Source organism: Alnus glutinosa, chromosome 6 (genome assembly GCF_958979055.1).
Source record: "Alnus glutinosa chromosome 6, dhAlnGlut1.1, whole genome shotgun sequence".
Taxonomy (NCBI): Eukaryota; Viridiplantae; Streptophyta; class Magnoliopsida; order Fagales; family Betulaceae; genus Alnus; species Alnus glutinosa.
In genome coordinates, this window is record NC_084891.1 from 20,210,225 (window position 1) to 20,221,471 (window position 11,247).

The 11,247-nt window shown below is 34.1% G+C and overlaps 2 protein-coding genes and 1 long non-coding RNA gene across 4 annotated transcripts; 2 read left to right on the plus strand and 1 right to left on the minus strand.

Annotated features, from left to right (window-relative positions):
- The first annotated feature begins 235 nt into the window (after positions 1–235).
- On the plus strand, positions 236–1,040 carry LOC133870380 (uncharacterized). The gene is made up of 3 exons (XR_009900716.1): positions 236–322; positions 499–592; positions 1,009–1,040. It is a non-coding gene; the product is annotated as an uncharacterized LOC133870380 (long non-coding RNA).
- Positions 1,041–2,827: 1,787 nt separating this feature from the next.
- LOC133872005 (cell wall / vacuolar inhibitor of fructosidase 2-like) lies at positions 2,828–3,635 on the plus strand. The gene has a single exon (XM_062309509.1). It carries the CDS (start codon positions 2,955–2,957, stop codon positions 3,483–3,485), a length of 531 nt encoding a protein of 176 aa, XP_062165493.1. The 5' UTR covers positions 2,828–2,954; the 3' UTR covers positions 3,486–3,635.
- A 1,631-nt stretch (positions 3,636–5,266) lies between these two features.
- Positions 5,267–9,740, minus strand: LOC133871203 (putative serine/threonine-protein kinase). 2 transcript variants are annotated; one of them, XM_062308595.1, is made up of 7 exons: positions 9,450–9,740; positions 8,454–8,642; positions 8,241–8,371; positions 7,635–7,848; positions 6,784–7,015; positions 5,856–6,006; positions 5,267–5,771 (listed from the first exon to the last, which is right to left on the minus strand). In XM_062308595.1, exons 1-7 carry the CDS (start codon positions 9,469–9,471, stop codon positions 5,445–5,447), a joined length of 1,266 nt encoding a protein of 421 aa, XP_062164579.1. In that variant the 5' UTR covers positions 9,472–9,740; the 3' UTR covers positions 5,267–5,444. The 2 variants fall into 2 exon arrangements, with proteins under 2 accessions (XP_062164579.1, XP_062164580.1); XM_062308596.1 differs by having other exon boundaries at positions 8,454–8,613; positions 9,450–9,734.
- Between the last annotated feature and the right edge of the window lie 1,507 nt (positions 9,741–11,247).

The window sequence follows — 11,247 nt, forward strand, 5'->3', positions numbered from 1 at the left end:
TACTGGATGAATGGCTTGATCCCAGCTGTAAGTGTTGTAGTGAAAGCTATGTTTACATTTTTTTCCCTCTTAATGTTCTGTGTTATTTTTGTACATATCTCAATGGGCTCCAATTTATTGGAGTTGAAACTGGAAAGCTAAGATAATCGCATGTATTATAAAATCCTTCTGTCAAGCCTATTGCTAAGCTCATGTCCTATCAAATTTCATTGACAGATGAGATCGACCTACTTGATGTGAGCTTCGATGGTCAGTCTGCTCCTGATAGAATCTCTGCCAAGGCAGGGGTAAAGGAGTTGAGAAGAATTGCACCCTTGAGAAGGTATGGACTATGGCATTTAAATTTTGTCTTGGTCTCTGGTTTTCCGTACTAAGAAGCTTTTTGTGTTATATGTTGTATAAAGTACCCCAGCTTTCACACCTATCTTAATGTCACATCTTCTATAATTGTCTTGCCTAGTGCTATTTCTAACCAATTCAGATTATATTGGACTGCAGGTGGAAACTTGTGGAGACTGATGCTGATTTATCGAAATTGGATTTTGAAACAAAGCACGTCATGTCACTAATAAATCCTGCAAATACTTACATGGTAGCCCGTCTCTTTCTTTAGAGTAGAGCAGCTTGCGTTAGTCTATGATATGCCCTGCTTTTAGCGTCCAATGAATTACATAAATGACCATAAATTCTTATGTCGTTCTAACTGATACAAAGCTCCTGATATTATGGGATAACATCATAGATACACATAATTATCTCATTAGCGTGCTTTAATGTTCCTTAAGTGTAGGCTTATGTCGCAATCTCACCTTTAGATCTCATAAGGTATCTTATGATCTTTAAACTTATTTTGTCCTATAGTTGTTTTGTCCCATGAAATAACTAAATAACAGAGTAAATTGAATCAATTCCAGATCTCCCTTTCTTTTGTCATTGATACAACATGTCTGCTATTATGTTTTTCTGAATGTATAGTATATTATATCTCAAGTGAAATAGAAATTGCAGGACCTTAACATAGGAATAGCTTTATGGCTGGCAATATAGTCCACTTATTAATTAACTTATGCAATACAATTTTGCTTATGCATATGATGTATTTCTTTTAGAATATTTGCTCTCATTTAGAATTTCTACATTGCAATATGCATGTAAAGTTTTAATTCATAAGTGAGGATGGGTGGACCTGAATTAAAAAAAAAAAATCATTTTTTTTTTAAATAGTAATAGCGGCCACATTAAAATACTCGGGTATGTGTGGCCGCTAATAATACTAGAGTATTTTAACTATTAGCGGCGACTTTAGACTCAGTTAACAATTATTAGAGGCGGATAAAATTAGTTTTAGCGGCCACCAAGTTCGCCGCTATAAAACAATTATTAGCGGCGAGCAAAAAAAGTGGCCGCTAATAGTCTTTAGCGTCGGACTATTAGCGGCCACTCTTTAGCAACCAAAATAACATCATTAGCGGCCAAATTTATTGGCCGCTAATGAGCAAATTTTTTGTAGTGTACAAATCAATTAAATTACATGGATTGATTTTACATTTTTCGGCAAAAATATAAACTTATTGGGTATTAGCATGGTGGACGTACAGGCCTTTAAGAATTAAGGATGAACCCCTTAAAATTCTTGTATCTCGTCTCATTTTTCTATCTCCAAAATATTGCTTCCCGTGATATTTTCAATTTTTTTTTTTTTTTTTTTGACATGAAATTTGGAACAAATTGATTATTAAATTCTATTTGAATCACTAAAATCTAACAGTAATATTACTCATGATCTTTCCCATATCATTACAAATTGATAAATAAAATCATTACCGTTCGCTATTACCACTTGTATAAACCTGAAATTAATTATGGCCATTCACCAAAATCCGGGTCTTTACAACGTACAATTCTTTGTAGAATTGCTTAACTCGGATAGCCTTCATAGATGTGAGACCAAAGCTATATATATATATATATAAAAGTAATGCTACACGCACTTTTATTTTTATATTTTTACTTTTACACATTTTAATGTAATTTTTAAAATTATTATTAAATCTAAATTTAATAGTGATAAATCTCAAATCCAATAATAATTTTAAAAGCGACATCATAAAGTGTAAAAGTAAAAGTGTAGAAGTGTAAATATATTTAGCATGAGTAACACTGCTGAACAACTTTTGTTCCTAGTGTATCCAAAAATACATGACGTGGAGTGGCATTACTGTTATTTTAATTTCATTTAACTTTTACTCGTTTATATTACAACAATGCCACTCCACGTCATATTTTCTGGATACACTACAGAACAAAAGTTGTTCGGTAGCATTACTCGGTTGAGAAATGCTTGGTTGTACACTCTCATCCCACTTCTATCCTACTCTTGTCTACTTGGACCAATAATGTAAGAGATAGTGGAGAGAGTGTAGTGGGACCCATTTTTTTTAACAATATTATTGGTCCAAGTAGGCAAAGGTGGGATAGGAGTGGGATGAGAGTGTACAATCAAGCATTTTTCTACTCGGTTATATATCTATGGCCCGAGTAATATTACTCAGGCCATAGATATATAAAAAGATCCCCAGCATTAATGTTAGGAATCTTTTTATTTTTCTAAATCGATGTAACTTTTAAAATCATTATTAAATTTGTAATAAATTACTTTTAAATTTTGATTAAATTTTAAAAACTATATCAACTTTAGGAAGATAAAAAGATAATCCCTAAATGACCTTCAGCAACATTATCTGTTACTCTTGAATATGAAAACCATATCCATTACAACCTCTTCTATACCCATTAAGGACACATGGCAGCTAAGCTAAGGTCCCTGCTTGGCTTGGAGCTTCAAATTGCTCACTCAACTCCTCCCTCATCTCATCTAACAAAGCAGCATAAATACTATGTAGATTTCGTTTCTCCATTTTCCACCATTCATCTCCAAAATTGCAAAACAAAACATGAAAATTTTCACATATACTTTTCTCTGTCTGTCCGTGTTCTTGGCCTTCTCCAACTTCATCTATCCCTCGCAAGCTGCTACAACTGAACTTGTGAAGCACATATGTAACCAGACCTCGAATTACACCTTCTGTGTTGACTCTCTCTACAGCGACCCACGTACCCCGGCCGCCGAAGCGTACGTGCTTGCCTACGTCTCATTCCGCTTAGCGTACCTCAATGCTACTGCCACCCAAGACCGCATAGCTGTGCTGCTTAAACATGCTGCCTCAGGCCAAAGCCAGCATCTCCATAGGTGCAACCATGACTACAAGAAGGCCACCTCCGCGCTGGAGCAGGCTTACATTGATCTGGACTCCGAGACCTTCTTCGAGCTGGCGGATTTAGCGGGCGCTGCCGCTCATGCTGCCGATGATTGTCAAGCCACTTTCAAGGGTACAGACTATTCTTCACTTGCTACCATGAATAAGAATTTGAAGGGTCTTTCAGAAATATGCGTAGTCGTCTCTAAACTATTTACTGAATCTTAATTTGTGAGATTAGTCGCCATTTCTATCTACCAAGAAAGAAATAATATTAGCAATTCTTTTTCATAAGAGAATGCAAATGTATGACCTGTTATGTGGTTTAGACTTTTCTGTATCATCCCGATCCATATTGAGAAGAGATGAATAGTTCAAATAAAGTGAGTAGTTTATAAAGATACTCATGAGTGCTCAGTCCCACATCGCCTAGTTACTAGGTAAAACTGGGTTTATAAGAAATTCTAACTAAGAAAGCTCCAAATTGACTAGTTATTTCGGGGTGATAGCGCAGATGTGGCTAGCGTTTTTTTTTCTGGGTCGTTATATTTTCACTTTTCACTTCTTCGTAGATAGACATAGAAAAATATACTTAACCCCTTGAACTACGGAATATGATCATCTCCATTTTATAGTTATGATTTAAAACTGATATATCTAATAGTGTACATAATTTCATACTATTTAAATTTTTAAAAGACGTGACAACATTGATTTCATATACACCATTAAATGTATCAACTTTAAATCTCGACATTTCAAATGAAATGAATATATAGTATCAATTTCATTAAATAAAATAGAGAAAGATCTTATTCCTTAAACTACCATTACATTTTTATTACGTTTCTAAACTTTAAAATGTGGCATTGAGTCGCACACTAGGCAGTAGGCTACTAGCCGGAGTGTCAAATTAAACACTTTTGACACAATTAAAGCAAAAGAAACCAAGGTAGCACCAATCTCGGCAAGATCGTACGTAGCCACCTTGTTTCTCTCGCAAGTGGACAAAGGTTGTTGAAACTGGTCGGTGCTGGGCTAAGAAAGAAGAAGAACATTCATGGATATATATCCAAAATTTGTGTGAGCCTCCGTCCAAACAATATCATGCATGGATAATATCAAAACTTGAGATCTACACTTCACTAGAAATTACGTAATATTCTCACCAAAACATGGAATTCTACAAAGCTAATTGCCATGTCCAAACAAATCCTATATGTTAATGAAAAGGAAAAGGTGGACTCTACCTCATTGAAGTTATATATGGGTGAAGTTAATGATTTGCTTTATGAAATGAAACATTTTGATTATTCTTCATTACGGACGGATTGAAGATATTTCGTATGTTGGGTATTTGTTTCAAACTTTTAATTTAATATTTTTTAAATAAAAATATTTTTTTTTTATTTAAAAAATATTTAAAAAAACTACAGGGATATTTTTGTTTTATTAAAAAAATTGTAAGGTCATTTTAGTCTTTTTGCTTCCCTTGAGGGGTATATTAACAATATTTTGGTAGTTTGAAGGATATTGTCCCAATTGAAAATTTGGGAGAGAAATTATCAATTGAGTGGTTGTTTGAAGTGAGTATGTGGACTTTTCCCTAAATATTACCTATTTTCTGATCTTTTCTTTTTTCCTTTTAGTTCCGTTTGTTTCAGCTATGAAGTTTTTCTTGAAAATGTTTTTTTGAACTCGCCGGTATTTGGTGTAGATGAAAACATTAGTCATACGGAAAATGAGGCAACTAATGTGCTTATACTTTGTCATGAATTTCCCTCAACTCCTCGTTTTTTTTTTTCCTCTAAAGAAAGAGTTAAACTCCTTTCTTCAATCACCAAACAATTTTCTTTCACAAAAAATTCAAAACTTCTTTTACCTTTATATCACATTAATCAATTACTATTAAAAAAAAAATGACAGTGAATTGCCAAACACACACATCGCAACCACATAAACTCCTTGGTGCAATACTGCAATTACTAAAGGATTTGGTACCCTATAACTCATCCACAAGTATATGTATTTAAGAGAGACATCAAGGGAAAAGAGGTGACAAAGAAAAGAAAAAAGTGCAAGAAAAAGCATATTACGTACATATTTTTGTAACTGTGTTGAAACGTAGACTACAATTGATTCTGCTTTCTTTGTATCCTATAAAAAATTGGAAGCATAAAATTACCCTTATAAGTTTGGTGTTTGAGGTAATGAGGGGGACTCACTCTGCAATTGAGAAAGGATAGCATCAGATATGGTATCCCAAGAAAAGTTCTCATCCTTCTTGCGCCTTCGGTCCAAGAAGATCGGTCTCATTGGTGTTTTATCTAATTCAGCTTTGTATGTTAACAAGGCTACGATCTCTGACATGGAGGGTCTGAGATTTGCATGAGGCTGAAGGCATAAGAAGGCTACATTGATTGCTTGCAAAACATCCTTCTTCTCGAACCCATCTTCTTGCATTTTTGGATCAACTAGATCAAGCATCCTCGACCTCTCATATAGTTTCCATGCCTGTTGGAATATATGGATCAGTGACAAGGTCTCAAACTAGGCAAAGAATATATCAATAGAAATTATGAAAAGGTGAAGGCCTACATAGTCAGGAAGGTATTGCATTGCTGATGGTAAAGTGAAATCTGTGTTTTTCCTGCAGCCAATGATTTCAAGCACAAGAACTCCAAAACTATAGATGTCTGCCTTTTCAGACAATTCTCCTCTTAGAGCATATTCAGGTGCAGTATAACCTCTGAACAAAAGATAACAAAAAGAAGAAGAAGTTACAATCAGTATTACACATGCTTAACCATTACGACCATAGAGAAGTCACTTGATTTGTGCATGAGATAAATTCACATGGATTTATCATGAGACGAACAACTAGTCCAAAGAGATCATTCCGAAATTAAAGTGAATTGATTCGTGCCGATAATTCTTCATATGACATTATCATGAGACTTATTCTGAAGAGGTGAGGAAATACGTATCCACTTGGTTTGGAGGAGTTATAGCTTCTTGACCAAACTTCACACAAAGTCGCAGTCATGATTTTTATTTTATTTTTTGAAAAAGCTATTTAAATCTTTTTCTTTGTTCTTATGCTAACAGAAAATGCTTTAGAGAGAAAGAGAGCAGGTTTGGTGGACTGCAGAATTTTTTTTCTTGCGAGTGTAATAGAGAGGACCATGGTGCATTGTTCACAGTGATTCAGCAGTTTCATGGAGCAGGTTATGGAAGAAGATAGTGTAGGAAACTGTGATAAAGTGTTAGCGATCAAGTCAAGAAAATGGTGAAATTCACTTCAAACAATGATGGCAGTGAGGGTAGAAATTTTTTGCTTTCCGAATTGAATATTTCAAGCCTGTTCTTGCCACTGTAACCACCAAACCCTTCCCCTTTTCTCCCGGACAGAAGACCACCAATCCACAACTCACTGCTCTTCATAAAAGCTAGTATTTCAAGGTGCCACCCAAACTTAGGCCTAAAAAAGGTCTTCATAAACAATTATATTGGGAGAAGGACTTACAAAGTTCCAGCGAATGTAGTGCTAAGATAAGCTTGGTCTTCAGGAAAGAACCTAGCCAGCCCAAAATCTCCAATCCTTGGTTGAAATTTTTCATCAAGAAGAATATTGCTAGCTTTGATGTCTCTGTGAACAATTCTTAAGTGTGAATCCTCATGTAGGTACTGCAATCCTCTTGCAATGCCAATTATTATTTGGAACCTGGTGCTCCAACTTAGGAACTGATCACTTTTACCTGTATTACAGGACCATTAAACGAACAAATACAGTCAAACCAAAGCATTAAGAACATTGCATATGTTATGAAAAGTATATCCTGCTTTCTTTGATTGATTCAGCTGCACATGATTTATAGGAAAGAAGAACTGAGATAGGTTTATATACAGTTCCCACCTCAATAGCACTTGATGATGGCTTATTTGTTCATAAGAAGTCATCCAAAAATGAATATGGCTACCATCTTTTCAGCTTCAAGAATTCAGGAATTAAACATGCAACATCCCAAATTATCATGAAGATATGTTAAGTCCAACGTTGGTTGGGTTGTTTATGCAGCCATTGCATGATGTCAAGTCTTAAATTGGTTTTATAAGTAATTTCAGGGTCTGGAATCGTAACTTTGACTAGTTCTTTTGGAGTATAGTGCAGATGTGAATAACACTTTTTTAATTCCAATTATATCCCTAACTAGTCTTCTTGGTTATAGTATAGATAAATTATTACTCACTTAAAAATAAAAAACCAAGAATTATTACATAGTATAGATCAACTTATACTCCAGGAAGATGAGTAACAGTAGTTCTCCCAAATACTACCAAGAAAGGATAGGTTAAGGTGGGGTAGAAAATTTATACCATATATTATAAGGTCCAAGCTTCCACTCTTCATGAATTCATACACAAGTAGCCGGTGAGGCCCATCAGAACAACATCCAAGAAGGCGAACCAGGTTCTTGTGTTGGATGCTCGTGATTGTCCTCACCTCTGCAAGAAATTCTGACTCTCCTTGCCGGGACGTATCAAGAGACAATTTCTTCACAGCAACCAACCTCCCATCTTCTAACTTTCCCTTAAAAATAAAAATAGGATATGTAAATTTATATCCTTAAAACAACACAATAAATTCCATTAACTTCAGAAAAGAAATAGAATTTCAATCATACTAAATGGGTGCAGGTAAACTTCTAAAACAGTGCAACAACTCAACTACGATTGTTTGACAAAGCAGTGATTAATGCAAAAATTTTTTTTATCAAGTGACTAAACATCTAATTTGGAGACATCAACAAAATAATCAATGCCTTCTGGTCATTCATGTATCCTGTGCCTTGGATACTGAAATGTTTTGCAGTATAATATGTTATGTGTAAGAACATTATGAAAGCATAAGATTTTTCAAACTTTTAATTTTCCTCGTACTAATAAATAGCTTCACCACTTTCTGGGATTCAGTATCAATACCTGATAAACAGGCCCAAATCCACCTTTTCCAAGAAGATTAGCAGGATGAAAATTCTTGGTTGCCTTCTTCAGTGACTCGAAATCAAAATAGCTTACTGTTCGAAGATTAGCACTAAAGAATTCTGAAGACACTGCAAAAAGTAAATAAAACTTCAGATGTTGAGTTCTAATTCAAGAAATTGTTGACTTTTCCAAATTCATCTGTTTTACTACCTTGCCACTTTTTACTTCGTCCTAGCAACTTCATCACCTCCACTGGTTTAACAAATTTCCAAAGGACTAATATAAGAATCACCAATAACACAAGCACAAATAACCCTCCCAGGAAAAAGAAAAGGGCTGAAGAATGCAACAGCGCTGATGAACTCTGCATCTGCAATGCAGAGGGTGCCGGAGGGGTCACTGCATGCATAAAATTGTAAATGTGCTTTATAAGGAGAAACCATGGGATATTTAATGTAATGATTGGTGCCATTAAAAATCTAAATAGACTTAACAGAGATGTAATCCCAACTGCATAATGTCGCGTTAGAATCCTATTTTTTCCATTTAGTTTCATCTACAGAAATAATCTTCCATTTAAATCCTTGGCAATCAAGCTTTTTCTACCCATTTCGACCATATCTGTTTTGGCTTTCCTCTTGTCAAGAATTTGATAATCATCTTCAAAGATTTTAGTCAAGATCTAAAATGGTAACATTATGTGCAATGCAAAAAGTGAATGTCGTGCCATCAATTGTGATGACAACAACTATTCTTCAATGGCCCTACTCTAAACAATGAACACAGTGTTCTCTTCCCAGAATAGACAAAGAGGGGGCCATACAAACTCAAATACAACTACAGACGCCATAATAGAGAATTATAAGATAAACAGGAACTTTTCTGGGTAAAACAGGCTAACGAGTTTTCTCTTTTTATTTTTTTTTCCCCACCTAATCCAAAAGGTAGTTTAATTTAACTGTACTGAGTAGTGAGGCATAGGACAAAATCTACAAAATCCTACACTACAGTAGAGCTAATTAACACAATTAACTTAGCTTTTAGTACAAGTAAGCAAAATATGCCCTTTTAGCTATAAATTTAGATAATTAGACTTCCTAGAGCGAACGGAATCCATCAAATGAACATCGAAAACAAAAGGCAACTTCAAAAAGCTTAGGACAGAGGATCCACGAAAGGAATTTTCTACTTTCCAGTGCAACATACCTTCTGGTGCTGGTCTAGGCATTGTTATTAGCGAGCAAAGGAGGAGTAATGGTGCTGCAACCGTCTTCGCTTTTGTTGCAGTAACTTCAACAACTGGCAACAGCCATTTTCTTCATCCAATTCCCTCTGTCTGTCTCTCTCTCTCTCTCGGTAAAACCGAAAGTTGAAAGAGACAAGGAGAGAGGGAGAGAGAAGATGAAGAGGGTGTCAAACATTGGAACAATCGGAGGAATGGAATGTCGGAGGAAGCGATAGCGTATGTGTAAGAGCAAACGATGAGAAAAATCCAAATGTCTCGTGATTCTGCGAACGGCATTATATATATATATATATATATATATATATATATATATATATATATATATATATATATATATATATATATATATATATATAAATATTATATTATACGCTATTATGGCTAATAATTAAATAACTATTTTACGCGGTTTTAGACCTTGAAATAGGAAAAATATCAAGAATTAATTAATCCAGCTCCTTCAATAATCACTTCTTACATTTTTTATTTTATCAATCACTTTCCATATTTTCAATGACTTCTTCCGTTCTTATTCCTTAATTTTATTTATTTTTTTTTTTTGAAAAGCCTTAATTTTATTAATAACACATCAAAAAAAAAAAAGAGAGGAAAAAAAGTAAGAAAATAGAGCAAGAATATCCTCTTTGGGATGCCTCCAGACGGATTGATTCAAATACTATTAGCCATGCTACGTCAATATAGTGTAATTGTGGTGCGAAGAATATCAACTCACACTATAATTATATTACGTAATTGAGATATGATATGTTTATAATTTTTGTATAATTTTAATAATTTTTTTTAAAATCAATCATTAAATGTGTAGGACCTACATATAGAAAAATAGATCAAATTATTAGTTTGAAAAAAAGTTGTTGAAGTTATACAACAATCATTTTTCTATGCAGTTATGCTGACGTGGCATGGGTGAGTAGTCGTTGGATTTATTTATTTATTTATTTATATTTTTAATTTTAACTATGAATTATCTAAGGGCTACTAGCGCAAACCACATCGGCATAGTGTGATTGTAGTGTGAAGAATTACATTTTTCTAGTTAGAGTAATGCTACTCTTCACACTTATTTCACACCGACTCAAGTGACATGTTTTAAGTGACTTTCCTTAATTTTTTTTTTTTTAAGTGACTGACATGAAAAGTTACTTAAAACATGCTACATTAGCTGGTGTAAAATGAGTGTGATAAATAAGTATGAAAAGTAACATTATTTCTCTATTTATATTGTAGAGAAATGCTTATGTGACTTCGTCAATCCACCATTAGATCAATTCTTGTTAAAAGAATAATAAAAACAAAAAATCAATGGTGAATTGATAATGCCGCAGAAAGAAAAAATCAATTCTTTTTAATTCTTTGTTTAGGGTGCATTTGGGATTGCGATTTCGTAGAGAAAAAGTGCGATTTTAAACAAAATCGCAGAAAGTAAACCGTTTGGAAACTGCGTTTTTAAAAAATTGCGAATTGAAAACGCAGAAAAGTGCTTATTCAAATCGCAGGCAATGAGGTGCTTTTTTGAAAACGCAGTATTTTAAAATGCTAAATTGCGATTTTAAAGGCCAAACTACGATTTTGCCAAACGCTTAATTACGTTTTTAAAAATCAATTTTTTAAATCGCATATTTTAAAATCGCTATTTCTAAATCGCACTTTTGGAAATCGCAAACCCAAACGAACCCTAACTCTTATATTTTAAGTGCTTATAACTCTATCTCAATACGTACATCTATATAGCTCCAG

Coding starts and splice junctions, on each gene's coding strand:
- LOC133871203 (XM_062308595.1), bottom strand. CDS start 9,471: ATGCCTAGACCAGCACCAGAAG. Junction 7,849..8,240: donor GATTTGGGCCTGTTTATCAG/GTATTGATACTG, acceptor TTTATTTTTAAG/GGAAAGTTAGAAGATGGGAG. Junction 6,007..6,783: donor ACTACATTCGCTGGAACTTT/GTAAGTCCTTCT, acceptor TCTTTTGTTCAG/AGGTTATACTGCACCTGAAT.
- LOC133872005 (XM_062309509.1), top strand. CDS start 2,955: ATGAAAATTTTCACATATACTTTTCTCTGTCTGTCCGTGTTCTTGGCC.